This window comes from Sabethes cyaneus, chromosome 1 (assembly GCF_943734655.1).
Source record: "Sabethes cyaneus chromosome 1, idSabCyanKW18_F2, whole genome shotgun sequence".
Classification (NCBI taxonomy): Eukaryota; Metazoa; Arthropoda; class Insecta; order Diptera; family Culicidae; genus Sabethes; species Sabethes cyaneus.
The window spans coordinates 56,320,605-56,342,477 of record NC_071353.1 but is presented as its reverse complement, the minus strand read 5'-3'; the positions used below and the strand labels follow the sequence as shown (position 1 = coordinate 56,342,477).

Sequence of the window (21,873 nt, the reverse complement as noted above, 5' to 3'; positions counted from 1 at the left end):
TGTACCATAACTGTAAACTGCACCCTCACTGCCACCCGTTCAGATTCGCAGACAGTCCACTGCATCTGATTCACTTGTTAAATATTTATTTAAGCAATCAATTTAAATTACCTTTCGCGTACTTCCACTATGCACAATTCGCATGGCGCACATCAGATGATCTAGTCCGGACTTCGATGCGCCCACCCCTTCCGCAGGCTCTATTGAATCGTATCTTAAACGGCGCGGCTTCGGCACCAAACCTGTAAGCTTATCTCGAACTTATCTTCCCACTACTTTTCGATGCCTTTTTTGCCCCTTTCGGAGCCTTTTCGTGGCTAACAAGTCGAATCGAGCGAAAATCAGCACCTTTTATTACACTTTCATGCGGTCCATGGCGCACCACGCCATTCAGCGAGGCTGTTTCCTAATCTAATTTATTAGCGTATTCTGTTGGCTTCTGATCAACCGAGAAAAACAGACCGGGCCTGCCCGCGATAAACTACACATGCTTATAGCAGGATTAGAGTGCACTTTCAACGACGACGCGGAACCGACCGACAAGGGATCCTCCGAAGGGAATCTAATCAATAAAATTAACATTCTATCAGTGCAGTCCAATTTTCCGGACTCTGCATTCAAAACAAACAAACAAACCGCTCTCCATCGCGAAGGAAACTTAATTTGTCAGACGGTTCGGACCAACGGACTAGCATTGCTTTGCTGAAGGGCTATTCTCCGTATACAATCCAGATTTCAACAACGAAGAATTACCATACAATGTTAATGTTATGATAATGCTACTGCTGCCACTTTGGCGCGGATGGACAGTACGTTTCTCGGAACACAGTGTAGGACATTTCGCAGTACCTGTGCCGGCCGGAGATTTGGGGTGCGCAGAGGCGTCAATTTGTCCTGCCGGAGCATGCTGGGAGCTGCAACAAGATTCACCGCGTGCACAACAAGAAGCTGCTTGCTTGCTTGCTTGCGACTGCGGTTCTGTCAGGTGCGTGTTTCCAGTGCAGTGACACCACTTGCGAATTGAACAACATGTAGTTATTTGTCACCAGATACGACAACCTGAGGTAGAGCGTGCGCAGCGACGATTTGGCTCTTCAAGCCGACGAGGCCAAAGTGCCCACGCGTAGAACCTGTTGCAGAGCTGCTATTGGACAATACTGCGTCAGTGTAAACGTATTCCTGTTGCATGAGAGGCCTGGTTCTAGAGGTGTTAACCCTCTTGACGACAGAATACTTGTGAATTTGCATGAGCTCGCAAAGTATGTTATTTCAATTAGCAAATGTCGCTGGTGGAGAATAATTATAATGTTGGCACTCCATTTCGTTTACAACGAATGAAAGCAAAAACATGACGTCTTTCACATGGGAGGATAATGTCATAATTAAGTCTTCACCCAACAACGAATGAAGGCGGTTGAAAGTGCACAGCATAGACCCACTTAATTGTAGCAATCTGCCACGATCTATTGCTCTCGCGTACATCCTGCACTTTGCCGGCAATGCGGCAACGAACTAATTAATTTGCCGCAATTTTAAATTTATATCTCATTAGTAAATGAAGCGTACTAGTGCTTCACGTAGCTAAGCCATCGTTCCACGGTGGTATCCAATTCCTTCATTCAGTACGTAATAAAGGCTTTGCAAACTTATCGTGCCTAACAACCGCATCATCCAGCATCCGATCTTCGTGTATGGATAGTTCGCGATTGCAGGGGAGGAAATAAAGGAAACAACAGATTTTCCCTCCACATTCCGCACAAGATTGTTTCAGCTGCTGGCTTATTTTATTTTTTTCCTTCCTATTGGAGCAAGCACCCCCGACTGCAAATTTAAGTGCATCTATTACAGAAATGCTATAAACTGGATTTACAGAGACAGCTTTTTCCTCGACGCGCGAAGTAGCTGGTCGGATGGTAAACTCGATAATTTCCTTGGAAAAAGTGTTTTCCTAGCGCACAACAACATGCGCCCACTTTACACTCCGGCGCAGGGGAAGCTGGCAGAGTAAAAACAAGCATACCTAAATAAATATAATTGAGTAATCAAAGCCTCCGGTCGGTGCAGGGAGTCAACCCAGCCGCAACTAGACCGTCGATTTGCGATGCTGTGCCAGTATTCGCGGATAGTGCAAATTAACTGAGTAATTGGGTCAATCAGTTGATGATGGCAGACCGCGCCGAGGCCTTAGATTTATGCACTCGAACGGTCCCCAACGGTCGACTCCCAAAGGGACCGGGAAGAAAAGTGTGTAAACATAGATTGTGCATTTGTCATCATTACTTTTTCACGCACATATTTCGCTTCGCGGGTAAACTTTGTAGCCACAGAAGCAGGCAGGGGGAAGAGATCGAGGCATCCAATAAGGAAGACTTTACGGGATGTTGTTGCAATTATGAATTCCACACCTCGCGTACTTCCTTATATGAGACCGAGCGCCGTTCGTACAAATTGGCCGCGCTGCAAGTTACTAATAAGTCTCACAGCAGTATGCCTAATCAATGATGCGCACCAGAGCGCTGGGAAGATGTACCTCGGACTGATTGGCCCGTCGCGGGTTTCCCCCGGCCTTGCATGCATTGGTTTGAACTTAGAATTTCGGGTGAATTGACTAAACTATGGGAATTGTACCGATTTTCAAGCCACCGTTTCACCATTACTTGATGTCACGTCTTAAGTGACTCCAACCATGTTGGATCAAAGCCGAGAATTTTCCTTCAGTAGTACTTCCGGATAGAAATGGCACAGGAAAAAATCGAAAATTGTATGTTATTTAAAGAGAAGTCAATTTTTATTATTGCAATGGTCTTCATTCGACTTGCGCAAACACGAACGGATACTGCGGGCCATGCAGTTGTGTTGTATCACATCAATTCTGAAGATGTTGAACAACATAATTTTACATAATTAATTTACAGAGGGAAGGGGTCTCAGTACACATTAGAAAAACCCTCACATGCCAAATTTTGTTCCATTTCATTTTGGTTTCATTTGTTCGGGGGTTCTCCCTCTTTAAGAGGAAGGGGTCCTAATTCACCATAGAAAAAATCCTGCCTCCCAAAATTCCCACACACCAAATTTGGTTCCATTTGCTTGATTAGTTCTCGAGTGATGCAGAAATTGCAGAATGTGTTTTATTTGTAGGGCAGCCCACCTCCCCCCACCCCTTCTAGAGAGGGGAGGGGTTTCAAACCATCATAAGAACCTTGCCCGGCCCCAACAACCCCTGCATGCAAATTTTCACGCCAATCGGCTCAGGAACTTCCGAGTCTATAAAGAGCATAAAGACAGATATTCAATTTTTATATATGGGTCAATTCCACCGGAAATTTATTCAAAATTTTTTTTCTCTTCGGAATAATTTTTTTACGTTCTTTGTTCAAAAAAAATCCGCACGTATTTTTTTATTTCGATTATTACTGTTGGAATTCGCAAGATATGATATGTAATCCGAAAAAATCACTATTTTTTAAATGCTGATTGTAAACATAGTTTTTAAATTAAAAAAATGACTTTCTACCAGATATGTTCACTATTCCACAAGCTTTCAAAATTGGTATACCATACCTCCTCTCGATTGTTTTTCAATAGTTAAATAGTGCATTTTTATAAACAATTGTAATATTTTCAAAGTTGGAACTTTTTTTCTCGATTTTGTTTATTTTAAAATATTTGCTGATCTGTCTCGAAGAAGCATGCAAAATTTGGAAATGAAGAAATGAAAAATGAATGGAAGTTATGAGTTTTTATGTCTCAGCGCGTGTGTCAATGTGCAGCGAGCGGTTATGCTCAATCGATGTTGCAACCCACGGGCAGCTTCATAACGAGGCCGCCTTTGATGCTTTTTAAGTGTAACGTGTCGTTGAAGCGCGCGCGTTCGTTCGCTCGTTTGCATTAACGTGCGCGCTTCGATATAAAAATTCATAGCTTCTAGAGTTTTAATTTCTCCATTTCCAAATTTTGCATGCTTCTTCGAGAAAGATCAACAAATATTATAAAATTAAAAAAATCGAGAAAAAAAAGTTTCAACTTTGAAAAAATTGCAATTGTTTCTAAAATACTGCGCCTGTCTTGAGCCTGTATTGTGTCTGTCTTGTGTTTGTCTTGTGTCTATCTTGTATCCGTCTTGTATCCATCTTGTGTCTATCACAAGATCTGTCTTGTGTCTGACTTACGTCTTTCTTGTCTCTGACTTATGTCTGCCTGTGTGTCTTGTGTTTGTCTTATCTGTCTTATCCCCCTAGCCTAGTCTATCTTTTATAATCTGTTTGGGACTGTTATGCGAGTAGGGGCAGTAAATTGGATCTACAACTATGTTACGCAGCGGTTTTTAAAAATTCGAAAAATGCTCAAAATGGTGACAATTTTTTTAAAAAAAAGGTCAAGCTCATAAAAAATTGAAAAAATGAGATATTAAAAAACGGCTACACATAACAATTTAGATACCGTCATCCGGGGCGAGATTGTGCCAAAAAAAGCATATGTTTTTATCCTTTAGCTCAGTATACACACAATTTAGGAACTAAGTTGATTTCAAACCTGTCAATATATACTAAATTGTTCAATTAACAACTACCGTAGAGATGGTTTAGTTACAATGAAACCTAATTTTACTGGAAGTGTATGAACTTTGGCACAATCTCACCCCTTCTAGGGGGCGACATTGTGCCAAAAACATAAAGTTAGGCTAAAAACCTAAACAGTGAACATTAGCATGTTTATAAACAATACACATAAATATCAGTATAAAGTAGTCCATATGGGGCCGTCCATGAACTAAGTGGACTATTAGAGGCAGGGGGTCGGTCAAAAACAACGCATCATACAAAAAGTATGAAGTTATGAATAAAAATGTTATGTTCATCATCATTTTGAATTTAGGTCACCAATTTCTATAGTTATAATAAATTTTCTCAAATAAACATTTTTCGTTTTTGGCACAATCTCACCCCCGTGGCACAATCTCACCCCGGATGGCGGTAGTTCATTATTATACGCTGAAAAAAAAAATCAGCCAAATCGGTCCACTTGATTCTGAGATCACGTACCAACAGCTGAAAAAACATGATTTCTAGAAAAACATGTTTAAAGTTTCATACAGTCATGATCTTCCCTTGAGTTGACCCTATAGGTTTTGCCGTAACTTTTCAACGAGATCAGATATTAAAAAAAACTTGGCAAAACATTTTTGATGGTATAAGCCTCCCGAAAATGCAAAAAATGCAGATTGCACTTCTTCGACTTTCCAGAGTAGGGTGCCTCCTTAAACTGCTTACTAACAGCACGAAACAATCGCCTTTCCTAGACACACGTTCACATGAATTTCCTGATGAACAATCCTGGTGCAACCAAACCCTTAATTTTTCAAGCCACAGATACAGATGGCTTGCCAAACAAGATATATCTTAGCCAGCTTCGACAGTTTCATATGCTTAAGAATGTTCTGCCCCTTCCGGTTGCTTTACATAACGTCTCGCCCGAAGAAGCTGCTTGAAGTCTGCCTTGACGTAGGTTTCACTGACAACATCACCAAGCAGTCAAACTTTATCAGCATCGTCGTGTACAGTTCTCGAAATGGTATTTTAGCCATCTTGTTTTGTGTTATTTTCGCAATCAGTAGCTTCTAATAAGTCCACAGTTCAACCCGTTACTTGCTAGTTGACGACACTTACAGCTTCTTTGCGACATCTCGAATGGAGAGGTTGAGGTTCCACTCGAAAACATTTTCCACTTCTTGACGTCATTCATGTGGTTTTCGCGAACTCGCAGGGGTTGGAAAATTCGCAAATGGAATATATACACAGAGCATCCGCAAGCGACATGTTTATGAACGTTAACAAAAAAAAGAATGGTTCAAATCGCGTTTACGAATGACCTGAATTTACAAGTTAGAACAACGTTGAAGATACGAATCAAAGGTTTTGCACGCTGACGTCACGAATGAACGCGATTCACCCATTTGACATCCTTCCGTGGTTTGTTTACTAACTATTACTCAAATTTTGCGAACGCGATATACATAAATCTGAGTTAAACGTTTCCAAAGGGTATTGTCCAGCAGTGTTGCCTCCAAACAACTTAAAATGGCAGTTTTTGTGCGTTTCTGACCTGCTGTTAAGGGGGACCCTCGTCTGGAAAGTCGAAAAAATCGAATTTTATTTTTTTGCATTTTCGAGACCTTTATACCTTCAGAAATGTCATGCCAAAACAATTTTTTGATATCTGATCTAGATGAAAAGTTATGGTAAAAACTGTGCGGCCACCTTAAGGGAAGTGCATTGTTGTACGAAACTTTGAACGCGTTTTTCTCGAAACCATGTTTTTTCAGCTGGCGGTACGTGTTTCTCAGAATCTAATTTAGCTTTAGCTGAAATTTTTTTTCAGCATGTAAAAATGAATTATCTAAATTGTAGCGTAGCCGTAATAATTTAGGTATTGACCTAAAGCTTTAAAATCATCCTTGAATTCCGTTCTCCGATACTCTGTTGGCTCCCGGCACGTACCGCCAGCAAGGAACTGTTTTCTAGAGAGCATCCACACGCCCAGCTGCAACCAGTATAATAATCACTATTCTGGTATCCAAAAAATGCAAAATATATCTTCAAATATACCTTTACCAATAACCAAAATGCCCCAACACTTAACTTTAATTCCAGCATCCGAAAAAAAGTTACAAAAATCTATTATTTTTCGACCTTCCAGAGTAGGGTCCCCCCTTAACACCTGTAACAATATTCACTTTTATTATTTTAACCGACATTCTAAGTCCAGGTAAATAAACCACCGATAGACGTCAAAGAAGCGAGGTTATGTTTGCCTGTGCAAAACTCTATTGTACAGAGTGAGTAGTAACAACAGTCAGTAAAGTAAATAATCACAAAAATAAGACGCATCAATTTTAATTTTGAATATATTTCGTGTATAGTATATCCATAACATTAGTCTTAAATTAGTCCAATTCAAATCTTTCTCCCTTTGTTTTAATTACCAGCCGCAATCGCTGCTAAAGCGTTAAAGCTGGCACGCGCGATGTCGCGAGGCATTTCATCCCAAATTTTTTCCCAACGTTACTTGAAAGTATACACAGTCGATCCTTTGGTGTTCCCTAGTTTGCCTAGCATGTAACTCCAAGCATAGAAGTCGAGAGGATTCAAATCAGGCGAAGAGAAACATGTCCTCACGGCCAAGCTTGTGTAGCTTTCAGCTGGTGAGACAGTGCAGAATTTTGTTGGAAACAGTATGGTGCATTCATATAGTGTTTTTTGATTATGGGAAGCAATATAGATGTAATATTTAGTGTTGATTTTATTACCAGGTTCAATGAACAGCAATGGAACCTTCAAATTTTTGGAAAAACATATTCATACCTTCACCATCCGAACACTCTGGAACCATTGAACAGGCATTTTGTTCCGAGGAATATCAGAAAGATGTGCTGCATATATCCGATCATTCGGTGGGTTGTGGCGAACCTCTAGCAGGAAAATGTTTTCAAAATGTCACAATCACCGTGCCCGCTTGAGCAGCTACCGACATCTTTCGACTTTTGCTACCCTCTGCTTTTCAGTCAAACGCGTCAAAGGCGAAATTCCCAGTTCCTTGACCATCTTACGTCTAGTCTGATCTAGTTTCCGTCGAATTCGCTCTCTTACTCGTTTGATGGCTTCCGGTGTACTTACAGTGCGTTTACGGCAAGATTTAGAGAGCATTTTCCAAAAATCGGTTTGCTTTGTATCGCTTTATAATACGAAAAATTAATCTTTCGTTTATTCCGAGTGGCTTTAGCTTATTTAAAAAATCACACGGTCGAACATTGTCCAGCAACAGACTAATCACAATTTTTGGCGTTCATGATTACCACGATTCTTAAACGAATGTGAATTCAAAATAAACTTTCAAGCTGGTGTTGACATTTGAATACACTCTAAATGAAAACTGTGCAGACAGATCTGTTGGAAATTTTATAGCACTTTGAAAAATTGTTCAAATTCGAAAAAAATGAGTTTGGAAAAACCACAAAAATGAATGCTTTGCTCTAGCCAAAATCGAAATCTCACGGTATATTTTAAAACGCCGCGGCCACGGCGCGCCGTTGTATAATAGGGGAAGGGCGGTAAAGACGGACACCTTAAGCTAAAGACTCAATATCTACTCAAATATAACTGTATTGATCGCAATTTTCGTACAAACTGAACCTTTAAGTCCCTGTCTAATAAAGTTGCAACGTGTGCTAGAAAATTTCTTCCAAAATTTATGCTTTTTTTAATATTATAAACATTATGTATAAATCAGAGTTTCTGCGCATGGGCGGGAAAGACGGACACTTGATATGGGAAAGACGGACACTCGCAAAAAGGTGTCACGCGTCGTCGAATTATCAGTATTAAGAAAGATTAACGTATTTCATCATGTATTTAGGAAAGAATTGGTTTGGGAAAACCCCCTTCCCGATCCCCCCTTTGAGCGAGAAAATAAAATGGTTCCCTTCAATATTTTAATTGGTGACGAATTAATCGTTTCTAAAAGTTGGCCTATTCCAACTGTTATAAGACTTCTGGTTACTTTTACATATATAATATGTAAATATTTGCAATGTTAAATCGTTTTTGGGCAAAATGGGTTCAAAATCTGTGTGTCTGTCTTTCCCTACCGTTGGGTGTCCGTCTTTCCCGACTTGGATACCATTTTTTCAAACTTCAATAACTTTTTACTGAATATTTATAAATTCACCAGGTTTCCAATGGATATTCAGTGAAGGGTCAAACTAACGCAATGTCGTCGGTTTAGCATGAATATGTTGTTTTTTAACGATTTACCAGCTATTTCCTTCACACACAAAATTACATCGGTTAGCGAAAATGCGCATTTTTTCTTTGTTTTGCTTATAAATTTGGCAGCTGCGCAGCTAAAAATCGGCAGTTTGATTCAAAAGTGTTAATTCAGTCTATAGAAACATTTCTCATCATTGATTTGCTTCAAAAAATTATTGTTTATGAAATATGACAAATGTCCGTCTTTCCCGCAGTGTCCGTCTTTACCGCCCTTCCCCTACAAACTAAAGTTTTTTTTTAAGAAAGACGTAATTTCACGATTTGGTTAGACAAGTACCTTTTGAGTAAGATTTGCAGATCAACTATGTTATTAATTAGGGTTTAACACTAGTACCTTCGTTAAGACGTTAACTGTCAGATGGGTTATAAGGACAAATCAAGAAATATTTGAGAAGCGATGTAAGCAACGCAGCACTTTTAGTATGTTGAGAATTTTCAACCCCCTTGACTTCTCGTTAGAAAGAAAATGTTATGTTTGATGCATATTAAAATGGTTTGACAACCAGTGTTTAAGACAAAAAACACCCAAGAGCAGGAGGGAGGGTTTCTAACGGCAGGTGTTTTTTACGATTCACATGTGGTGTGAGCGCTTCTCTGCATGCAATATAATGTCCGGTTGACCTAAATAGAGGATTTTCTCACGATACATTTTATATGGTTGCGTATTAGTCAACGTTAATATCGAATAATAATGTTCATAAAATATAGAAAATTAGTCCCAGTTAATTTCGAACGATTTTTTACCACCATCCTTGATGAGAAAGCTATTGCTTGCCGTTTATTGCGCTGGCGAGAAAATTCAATTAATGCAATAGAACCGACCTAATTGCCGTAGCGTACACTTACAGTCGTCACCACAGCTGGTGAATATCTAACCATTTGCACTAAAATTCAAATAAAAAGGAAATGTAATGTACCGGTGTAAAAACCTCATTCCAAGCGAAATGGCAATCGTAGTTCCCAAAGTACTTCTTAAAAGACGCACTGGAAACGTAACTGGATAATTTCCTTGCGTGGAACTATGTCGAATATATAATTGTTTTTAAGGATGCTCCAGATTTCACACTGCCAGTGCTATGTTCCGTGTGTCTATCAATCAACTACAAAGCACCACAAGAACAAGTAATTAAGTCAGTAAGTACAAGGTTTTCATGATTGCATAACAACTTTAACCATCGAAATGAAATTATGTAAGTTCATTACGTGCCTATTCAATTACACTTTTCCACTACATAATTTGCAGCATATAATGATTAAGCATTCTCAACCGCACGTGATAAATGATGCAAAAAAAATCATCGAACCAATAAAATTGGCTGATTGGTTTGTGGTTGAGACACTTCAATCCAGCAAGTGGTAATTAAGGTACAATTAGTTCGAAGCCAAGTTCAGCCTCAGAAGCTCAACAGGATCGGCTCGCTCAACTGTTTATAGTTGGCGCCTGGGAGCAATGTTTAAACACGAGTCTAGTCACGTTCTGCCGCACGTAGCTCACGCAGGGTGCGCTATAATCTCGGAATCAATAACAGGCTTTAGCGTACGAAAAAAAACACCCTGATGCCTGTTGACAACCATAAAATGAAATTCCTTCTGCCGCAGACCGATAGCCGACAGCGACGGCGTCGGCTGTCAGATTCCGAAAGGTCGTTCGTGGCATAACCGGGCAAATAATATGACAGCTTTTATGATAACGCTCGACGGATAGCCTCTCTCAAGTTCGCCGACATCAATGTGTGGCCGATCTGCCCGCTGATTTTCCTCTGAAGGTAAACACCAGAATTATCACTTGTTGAAATCTCGCAGTTACCGCTGCCATAACCACCACCCCCACGTTCGTATCTAGATCGTAAGCATGAACACGAGTGGGAGAGCACTTTTCCCGTAAATGGAAATTGTTTTAATTGGACTTTCTTTATCGCTGCAGCAGCAACCTGGTCCCGGCTAGAGTCGTCTCCCGGGGATGTTTGATGACCAGTCAGTGCCACGTCAAACGTTACCTCACGACAACTGTGAGCGATCGTGGACAGAAATTAATTACAAAGCTTTCACCTGAAAGCAGTTGCAGCCGGCAGAAGTCAGCGGCGGTTATCGTTAATTGACTTCAAACGACGACACCGTTAGTGCATTCCCGTGCGTTGTATGATTATGTACATGTACGCATGCAGTCCGGTTCACATAACATACATGATACTCTACAGATGGATTAGATCGAGTCGGTTGGAGTTGGATTGGCCGTCCGGGTGACCCAAATTTGACGGTTTTGGACCTGTGCTGTGCGCACGTGACGTGGGTTCAAATGAAGTGCACCTTACGGCGTGGGAAACGACAGACAGCGAGCGCGCACGACATGTTGTTTCATCTGAATATCTCGATCAGGACGTCAATCTCTTGCGAGCTAATTTGATCATGTTAAACAGTCACCCTCCGTCAGATCAAATGACGGAACAAGCTCCGTCCCATTTGCTCGACCATCATGTCAGCAAATATTTGCGCGATATCTGGATCGCTGTAGTTGGTCATCGTTAGCTTGCGAACAATAACAAGATCAAACTCTCCTGACATGCATTGCAGTATATTGTACGGGACGGGATTTACTCACTCTCCGCGCCCTGGGATTGTGCGGTAAAGTTTTCCAAATCGAAGAAAATCGATAATAACACATACAGCTCGAGCCTCTGGTGCTCAGCCGAACAGGGCCCTTGTGAGCAAATATGCCGCGGCCCAATAGAGCTGAACAAGCCGAAGATGCTTATCATCGGGAGGAATATAAAATATGTACATACACATTCAGCTTTTAATGGTGCTGTTGTTTGCAGTTTATCGTTGCTAGACTAACAATTGTGAGGAGATCTTCCGCCCCCATAAAGTTCTACAGTTATCTTTTATAGTAATGACAGAGGATTGAAAGCCACCGAAACACACAGAGAAAAAGAACCTTGTTGTCAGCCACATCTGGTACACCGAAAAGCCATCCCGTTGAGCCGAGGTTCACCACATCGAGAAATCCGCTTTTCTCTTGTTAGAAACTGCATATAAAACCTCTGGAAAAGCAAACAGCGTGCAGCGCAGAATATAATTAACAAGTTGTTCTGAACTCTCCGGAAATGCATCGCTCGATGATGGCACAAAGCCGGACTGCTATGTGATCCACTTCGTGTTAATGAACATGAACATCGTGGTAAAACTACACTTTGACCGCGGCAACCGTCAAACAGACACACACGGCAACTGGTGCTTTCTTTAAAACCCGTAATCGAATCGAAGCGGAACGCTGTAATTGGGAGCGTCCTGATCGTGGATTGATACCAGATCCGAGCGCTGGTTGGCTAGAATTCTCGATGGCTATCTCGGCAAGACTATGTACATGCTTTCCCCGTCAACTCAAATCACGTCCGAACAGCAGAGCAAACAGCATCTAGCAAACATGCCATGACCCGACCTTCGGTGCATCTCTCCTTTTATCTGCAGCAGCGAATCTTCGAAAAATTTAACCACAATCGCTGCGGCGTGGTGGGCATGTCTAGCATTAGTATAGATTAAGAAAATTCCATACATTCGGGGCATTGCACTGTTGAAACATGTACTGAATAGCTCAATTATTTATAAAAAAATAGATAAAAAAAATAATACGCTTGATGCTCCAGCAACCGATGACCTTCATTGAGATGGTATCATTTTGGCCATTCGCCCAGAATTGTATCATCCTATTTCGACTGCGGCCTATCTCGGCAGATTATATCACCTGGCGTCAGCGGAGCGGAACCAGATAGCGTGCCCCTGCGGGCCCAGCGACAGTTAACTCGTCAAACTGCGCAGCAAAATTACTACTTCGACAGACTTGCAATTAGTAAGCCGAGCCAAATAGCCGGCCGCACCAGCACCACCGCACCGGATCGTGAAGTTCAATGGGACGTAAGCTGTGAGCGCACCACGGCAACAATTAGCAGAAAATGCGTCCATTTTCACAAGGTTCACTGCAAACGGTACTTCTTGCGGAACTGTGACCAACTAGAGAAAACGTACCGACGAGTCCCGACCCGCTTCAGCACATTATCAGACTGTACGCAACACCGACGCCCGATGAGAACCCGGCCGGGAAGACAGATAGGTTAATTAATTTTCAAACAATTAACAAACACCGACTAATTCTATACCATTTGCCAGCTATGCGAAACGCTGCTGGGTGAAACTCATGATCGAGGATCTCTCCCACCGAGACTCGAGCGCAGCTATTGTGTAAATAAAATATTAATTAATACATACTTTATCTTGCCTAGACTTTCTACCGTACAGTTCTTGACCACGAAGGCCTCCTGTCCGAGTTGCCTCGTCGGTGCTAGTCGGTCCAACAAGATTGCACTCAATTCAATAGCGCTAATAATAATAAATTGCAGATAATACGTAGTCTCACGTACGTATCCCAGTCCAGCTCGGCCTGGAAAATACGCGCACACTTAACCTCTCTTTAGCCGACTATGATGCATTAATCTCATTTGTTTCAACCGCGTATTGCTACCTCCCTCGGAACACCATACGATAGGTTAGAACAGCATCGTGTGTACAGAACCAACCGTGGAAGGTCACGACCTTGGTATTGATCAAGAGCGCGCCGTTGTGGGTGGTCACCTCTGGGCGTTGCACCCATACCTAGGGACTACGGTTTACTAATTTTCATTGTCCGCGAAACAAATTGAATTTTGCGCCGCGATTCTGCCGCGTTCCGGTCGTCCGGTTTTTATGGGCCGTACAAACGTGGAGAAACAATTCATCGGCCTCGTAAAGTCTCGTAAAGCAGAGCCGACAGTGAATGGCCAAATGCAGCAGGTCGCCCGCGGCCGCCGCCGCCGCCGCCGCTGGTGACTCGCGCTGAATGCCATCGGTGCATAATCGGTCATAGGTTTCGCTTTTCATGCCGCAGAAGCGAAATCCATACCATATAATGGAAGCAATCATTCGGTGAAATTGTCGGCGAATTCCGCGTGACCAGCTCTGGACACTAGAGGAGGTTGGTTCCTCTCTGGGGAACACAAACACACAAACACGGGAAAATTGCGATGAAATTCCCAGGATCGTCAACCAGCATTCGGGAAACGAAATGAGCAGCATTCAACGAGCGCAGGTGAAGCAGGGGGGGGGCGGATTGCGCAGAAGGTTCGAGGTGAATAAGTGAAAAATTTACCGTGGCAGTAAACTGAAGTGCGTTTGCCCTCAAAATGCACCGTATGGTAAATGCAGTGTACAGGGGTACTTCGTTTTACTTTATAATGTATAATGTAAGTTTTCCTACTTTAGTCGGTTTTGTGCAAAGGTCACAGTAATAGAAGGCGTCTCAATTATTTTCAACTTTGGTATTTGGCTCACACGTCCTCTATCGGGCACAACCCATGTTTCAGTAGCATTGTAATAAAAAAAAACGTTGAAGTTTAAGTAGAAAAAATAAATTTTCAATCTCTAACGTTCAGGTTTCCCTAGGCGAATGACGATAGTGAGATCTTTCTGCCGCCCCTGCTGTTTTCAATCCATTGGTTGCGATATTTAATGCTCACACATTCCCCCGAAAATACTATTTTATGTTACACATTATGTTATGTTACACATGTTATGTTTTATTACACACCTACAACGGTGTTAATGACTAAAACTGGTCATAACAACTGCAATAAGAGTGCAATAAAATTCAGATTGTTCCTTGAATCACTACCATCGTTTTGACCCAATCACTAGGCCCCTTACCAAGGGTTCTCAGAGTGATCAGGTTTAGTGCGCTGTATTTTCAGATTGGATTATTTATCCAACTCGGCAATAATCCTTAGATTTTGCTCAATTTTTTTTCTCAGATAGGAAGGTCAAAGTTTTTGCTTCTTATTTGTATGAGAGCCCCCCTTCCAGTGGTATCGAACCACCACAGAAACATTTATTGCCTTCAAAAACCTCCACAGGCCAAATTTGGTTCCATTTGCTTGACTAGTTCTCGGGTTATGCAGAAATTTTGGTTTCATTTGCCTGGAAGCCTCCCCTTCCCTTCCAGAGCGGGTTCTCGAACCATCATAAGAACCTTCTCGGCTCCAAAAAGCCCTGCCTACAAATTTTTCGTTTAATTCTTGCCATCAGATTCTGCCATCTTGTCCACTTTATTCACCGCAAAACACCAGTTTAGCTTAAACTGGTTTTCGCTTCCAACAGTTAAGTTTTCTTCAGGTTCCGCTTGGCGATAACTTAATATTGCACGGGGGATGGGGATGGTAGCGGTCCTTGTCGTTCAGGCGTCACCAGAATGTTGTAGGTAGCTTACTACTCCAATGCATTTGTTCTGTAATGGCAGTATGCCAATGCCGGCTAAAACAGCACGGAACACTCGTTGTGCTTCAGAAAAAGAACAAGACGTTTTTCCCAGACACTCGTTCACGTGAACTTGCTGGGTAACTTCTGGTTGCAAAGTTGCAATGAAAATGCCGCACGTCAAACCTTTGGTATAAATAGCTTACCAAAGTAGACATTTCATAGAAAACTTCGTCAGTTTCGTTTGCTTGAAAACGTCTGCCACTTTTCCCCTTCCAGCTGCCGTACAAACCTCCTACCCAAGAAGCTCCTTGAAGTCCGCCTTCAGGTTTCGTAATCCTTTACCACGCAATTGAACTTCGTAAGCATCGTGATTTGACCGTCTAATTCTGCTCGTCATCGCGACCCGGTTTGTAACTCGATGCAGCGATTGTCGAGGGTACTCCCATCTTATTTGCGATATTTCGGACGAACAGGTTAGGGTTCCGCTTAAAAGCGCTGGTTATTCTTTTTGTCGTCACTGCCGCTTTCCCGGTAGCAAACGATTGTCTCCCTACCCAGGCTACCTGGCTACCGAAAAACGTACGCCGAATACTTTTATTACGTTGGTGACAGTTGATTGGGCCACTTTGAACGATTTCGCCAACTCGACGTGCGAGTGGTTCGGAGGCTTTAGTAACGATTACGTAAATTTTGATGCGTTGTCAGTCGTCGGATGTTTGAACTCGACTGGGAGAGGCTGTTATGGTCAATAGGATCGTAGTACTTGTCCCGCCATTGTCCTGTACTCTAACAGCTGACGGCGAAGTCTGGTGCAAAGAATAGTCAAATATCGATCATTGCTTTGCTTTGCTGTACTTTTCTTACATGTACGCCATTTTAAGCAAATTCCGCGTAGCTTTTGAAAACGACCCAAGTAGCATTGAGAAACTCTTTTTGGTGTCCCTACAGGAAACGATTCATGCAAACCAACTGCATTCAGAGGCGTTGTTGGCTACCATGGGAGAATCGAGAACCTTCTCGCATACTAACTCGCTGGAGCTTTTTACCTAACCGCGCCCGTAGATTCCAGGATTCTTTTGGACTATCCTAGCGACATTTGCTGGTATTTTCACGTTTGTTCCGTTTTGCACAATCCAGCGTCAGCGTTTCACGGCAACGTTTAGGCACGATATTTACTGTCGATTTTAGAAGTTTGAGAAACTTTGGGGACATTCCTTTTGACCACGTGACTGTACGGAATAAATTTCACGTCTCTCACGTTGCATTTTCATACATACTAAAGGCGCTACAGTAATTAAATAAAAGCGGCCAAACACCAACCGGAACAGACTTTACTTTCAGCACGCTTCATGATCACGGGTGTGCCATGAGGTGCGGCCCCAATTCTTTTAAATTTTAAACATGTTTGGGATTAGAAATCCCCACAGTTTTGGAGGCTAATATACGAGTTTCTCCTGAAATAAACCAAGGTTAGCCTCGGTCTCGAGGTACTACGCTGCGCTGATGTAACAGGTCAGTTGTCGCACGTTCAAATCTCGACTGGGAAAAGCTGTAAGAGTCAATGCAATCGCATTACTAACCTCGCAATTGTCCTGTATTCTAACAACCAGCTGCGAAGTCTGACGAATAAGCATAGAAGGTCAAGTTTCCAACAGTGTTGCGATATATCGACAGCGTTTACAGAGATTGAAATATTGTCTATGTAACTGGCAGCATTTTGTGCTTTCTTTCAGAGTGCGTAATCTTTCTTATCGAAGATACAAACCCCATCGAAATACTTCACTCAATTGCGTTAGCATGAAATTTTGCACTCGTTTTCACTCTTTCTATTTTAACTACATTCGTAAGAATGTACGTCAGTTGCAGAAGTGAAATGATTTTTTCGTAAACAAAATTTCACTTTTTTAAATTAAGTGAAAATTTGCATTTTTTGTTAAATATTCTACCTTATACGATCACTGCCAATAATGGAAGTAGAGGTAACCGAGAAATAAAAAGCAAAGGGACAAAAAATAACCAACAAACAAAAGAAACTCACTAAAACTGCGACTGAACTGAACTGAACTGAACTGAACTAATTACCTGCCATGGTGGTCAGGTGTTCGGCCAAGTTTCTATGACGGCTACTAGTATTTGTAAATATTATTAGTTGTCGACAACTTCATACCCCCATTTTCCCATGAACCACTGTAATCTAGCTGTCTTAAAAGATTTTTTTTAAATTTCGATACATACACAAAAACATATTACAGAAAAATAGTGGCAATCAGTCCAGTAACTTCCATTGCCATGATATCGCGATGAATTACTTGCGGTCAGCAATGCGCTATCAATGATGATGAAACCTATCAAATGTTGCGCAATCAAATTCGAATATGGAAGCTGTAATTCAACTACAATTTTAAACATATTTTAGGAGCAGCATCGCAATAATGTATTGAATCATCAACCGTGCTACTTAAAACAAAAGAATTGCTCCGTCTCTTTTGTAGATGTTTTCAACGTATGGAAGCTGTGCGACAAATCCAATCGCAATATTTTCAGAAAGTCGCGAGGGAATGATAGTGAAAAGTGATGCGAAAAAAACGAAAATAAAACTAACGTAACAGGCTGCAAGAAATCTGAAAGTTTTATAGAATGTAATGTCGTTTTGGGCAGTGTTGCAGAAAATTGAGATTATTTTACCATCATTTTCAGCTAAAAACGAGGATGAAAATGATTTTTTTCAACACTGGTTTCGAAAGGGGAGAATGTAGCACCAAGGCTTTGCTTTTATATCTATAGTATCATAATAACTAACGATATTTCTGTGAACCGCCATAGCAATCATTAAAAACATCACGGATGCTGATTTGGATGTCCTTGAAAATTAAGAACTTTTCAGTGGCTTTTTCAGGGCCACAAGGACTTTTATGAGCCCAGCACTTTTTTTAGTTGAGCAATCGGCCTTCAATCGTTGACTTCCCAAGCAACAATGTGAGTTTTATGGTACTCTTATGGTGGTTTTCATTACCAATTTTGGTCTTAAATGCTATCATAAGAGTGTAAAATAAAACCCAAATGGTTACCTGGGTTGATTATTAATTTTTGAGTGATGCTCATAGCTATATTTCTCCTGGAGATTTCTACTCAGTCATAACTAGTCTTGTTTTGTTCAGACAACCTTCTTAAACAGGATGCAGATGTCACTTTTCGACAGTCAATCCTCAAATTTTGCTAGGCACTAACCATTGTCAAGCAGGACACAGAAACGAACCAAAAATGTTTGAAGTCCAGCAAAATATTGTGCTTTGCAGCAATTTTACGAGTTCTACGCAAATTCATTTTTGAACATTAATTATGCTATACTCAACAATACATTGAAGACATGCTTGCCAAACAGAGGCTGTGCATTCCTATTCCTTGTCATATTGGAGGTAAACAGAGACGTCAAATTGCTAAATTGCAAATGTGTGTGTGTGTGTGTGCGTGAGACGCAGAAAAAACACGTTAATAATTTTCGCGTGGAACTCTAAGAAGGAGGATTTTCCCCAATAAACAAGCAAATTACAATTTAAGCAAGATTTCATCAAACTAGCCAATTCATGCGGCTTACAAGTTTTATACGGGAAACTCGTCCACTGATAGGTATAAGACCAGTCGAAAAATGTCAAATCTATTCGAGGCTCAGGCAACTCAGGCTGACGGTAACGTTTTGGACTTTATTACACATTTATAATGGAACTGATAATCAAAATTGACTACAAAACCGCAATAAGCGTAAAACAAAACTTAAATTGTTATTGCACTGAAAACGTTACTATGGCAAATGGAACTCAGACTTATATGTTCCTTAAATCCATACACTTAATATCGACTAGAGTTGCAATTTTGTTAATTTTTCGTCAGATAGAATTCTGATCGATAAACAATATTTAATCTTGAAAAAAGGTTTCAACGCAATCATAAATAAACAGCGTAAATGTAGAAAAAAGAGGAACCATGCAATACGAGTAACAGTGCTAGGAATGGGAAAAAGTAGAGAGAAATCTCTCATAACTCTTTCCGGGTATAACAATGACCAACAACTAACCATGGAGTCAACAGCTAAAAGTAAAAAAAAAACTAACAATCAACCGCAAACTGTTTTTTTACGCTGTCATGACCATTTGACCACTCTCGTTGACTGTGTACGTCGTCGGTGCCGAAGAATGCACCACTCGCTGCACATGCTGGGCGCTACCTGGGGAAAAAGTGCTAATTCAATCAAGTTTGCTCCAATTTCCCTTTTCTTTCCATCTCTCCTAACGGCTATGGGTTTCTGGAGCTCTCGCTTTTTTTTTATTCAAGACAAGCTGCTACACTATCACCGCGCACTGATATTTAATAACAGAAAAAATGACACTACTAGTACCAGATTGTAGCACTGCCATAAACCTCGATACCTATTGGAAACTGCTTGTACAGGTATGGAAGCGCAAGCGACTGTTAAACTAGTAACCAGAAACTTATGACTAGTTGTGAAATATTTTACCGGACCTCTCAACGAGAGCATTTTATGGCCACGCGACGGAATTTATTTACATTCCGCTGAGCTGGCTCTTGCGGCGATGAAAATTTACGACGCGCAAAAAGAAATGATCAACGAATTCAAATCGGACCTTTACCGTATGGAGAAAAAAGCTAGTCGCCAATCGCCACTGTTGAATCTCATGTCCCTGCACGCTCCTTGAGACCATGAAGAAAGACTAGCTCTTCGCCACCGTAAGAGGCGCTTGCCGTTTATCTGACCAAATTTATCAATTATTATAATTATTAGGTTCACCCGGTCTAAGTCTGCCCACTGCACCGGACGCCCAAAGCCACTTGAGCTACGTGCAAGTGAATGCAAATTTTAAACTCGGAAAGTATGTCGCAAGCTGAAAACCAGATTAAAATGTGCCGATTTGAATAATCTACCCGGACTTCCATGTGTCATATGAAACATTTTATTGGATTTCTCTCTCTCTCTCTCTCTGTTTCTTCCCATTCTGTCCACCCATCTAACTGTCCGTAACGGAACGGAGCGTGATTCCTATCGATAGTGGACAACCTACGGGCCCTCTGTCGCGCTAACGGCGCATGTACTATATACATACATATCTATGTATACAAGCTAAACAAAAGAAGCATCAAACGGCGAGCGATGACCAACGCGGAAGTGCAATTTGTTGCAATTTTTATGATTCATTGTTAGCTATCTAGCGACGAGGATCTGCGAACACGAGCCAACATAACACTGTCACACTATGGCACTTTAATTAACCGTCTTTGTTTTCTTCCGTTTTTTCTTTCACCCACAGCTCGGCCAACTTTTACCAATCGACGATGACTTGCGAGCTATCCGATATGGACCGAATCACGTTGGCTGGATCCAGCGCATTCCAATCCGCTGACGGATCGGACTACCTCGAGAACAACTGCGCCGAAGAACCGACCAAGCTGTGCGAATTCAAACGTATGTCCGGACGTATCCTCAAAACGGTCGACTCTGTCTATCAGGACGTTGCTAGTGTCGATGAGTGCCGTGAACTGTGCTTGAGCTCGCCGTACCGCTGCCATTCGTACGATTATGGTGACACCGGAGATATGGTGTGCCGTTTATCTCACCACAGCCGCGCTACGCTTGCCGACATTCAGGATCCCTATTTAGATGTGCCAGAAGCTGCTACCTATGAACTGTCATCTTGCTACAACGTATCCATTGAATGCCGTGCCGGAGATATGATCGCCAAGATTCGCACTTCCAAACTGTTCGATGGAAAGGTCTACGCTAAGGGTGCGCCCAACTCTTGCTCCGTTGATGTCAAAAACTCTCTCGAATTCGAACTTCGCATGGGCTATCAAGACATCGATTGTAATGTTCGTCAAAATGGTCTCGGCCGGTACCTAAACGACGTGGTTATCCAGCATCACGATACCATCGTCACATCGTCTGATTTGGGACTTGCTGTCACGTGCCAGTATGATTTGACAAACAAAACCGTTTCGAACGATGTCGATCTAGATGTTGCTGGCGATATCGAGCCTGCGCTATCGGAAGAGGTGGTTGTCGACTCTCCGAATGTTGTAATGAAGATCACCACTCGCGACGGATCGGAAATGATGCGTACTGCCGAAGTTGGAGATCCCCTGGCTCTGCGTTTCGAAATCCTGGATCCACAATCGCCATACGAAATCTTCGTTCGCGAACTGGTTGCGATGGATGGCGTCGACAGCAGCGAAATTACTCTCATCGATGCTCGTGGTTGTCCAACCGATCACTTCATCATGGGACCAATCTACAAGAGTGCTGGCTCCGGAAAGATTCTCCTGTCTCACTTCGACGCCTTCAAATTCCCATCGTCGGAAATGGTTCAGTTCCGAGCTCTTGTTACACCGTGCATGCCAACGTGTGAACCAGTACAGTGCGACCAGGATGACTTCGCCGCCGGAGAACTGCGCTCGATTGTATCATACGGACGCAAACGTCGTTCCGTCAATGTCACCACGGAATTCAGCCGCCAGCGTCGGGAAACTACCCATCAGGCACCTCAGGACGACATGCTTCTGGTTCAGTCGATTCAAATCACTGACAAATTCGGATTTGAAAAGCAACAAGCTAAGCCCAAGATTAGTAGCAGCGAGACTGTATTTGTTGCATCCTCCGATGCTCAGGGTATTTGTGTTAACGGACTTGGTAAGAGATCGATATTTTTGCTTGCCTTAGCGAATACCATCAATGACGTACTATCTACCATTACAG

At 41.9% G+C, this 21,873-nt stretch overlaps 2 protein-coding genes across 2 annotated transcripts in view; one reads left to right on the top strand and one right to left on the bottom strand.

Moving 5' to 3' along the window:
- The window catches only part of LOC128738162 (autophagy-related protein 16-1), a 288,388-nt gene that overhangs the window by 242,234 nt on the left and 24,281 nt on the right, over window positions 1-21,873 (bottom strand). The window lies entirely within an intron of this gene.
- LOC128738156 (uncharacterized) overlaps window positions 1-21,873 on the top strand; it is a 69,986-nt gene that overhangs the window by 47,904 nt on the left and 209 nt on the right. The window contains exon 4 of the mRNA XM_053833068.1: window positions 20,432-21,807. Within this exon, the coding sequence (XP_053689043.1) occupies window positions 20,432-21,807 (1,376 nt within the window). The remainder of the gene's footprint in view (window positions 1-20,431; window positions 21,808-21,873) is intronic.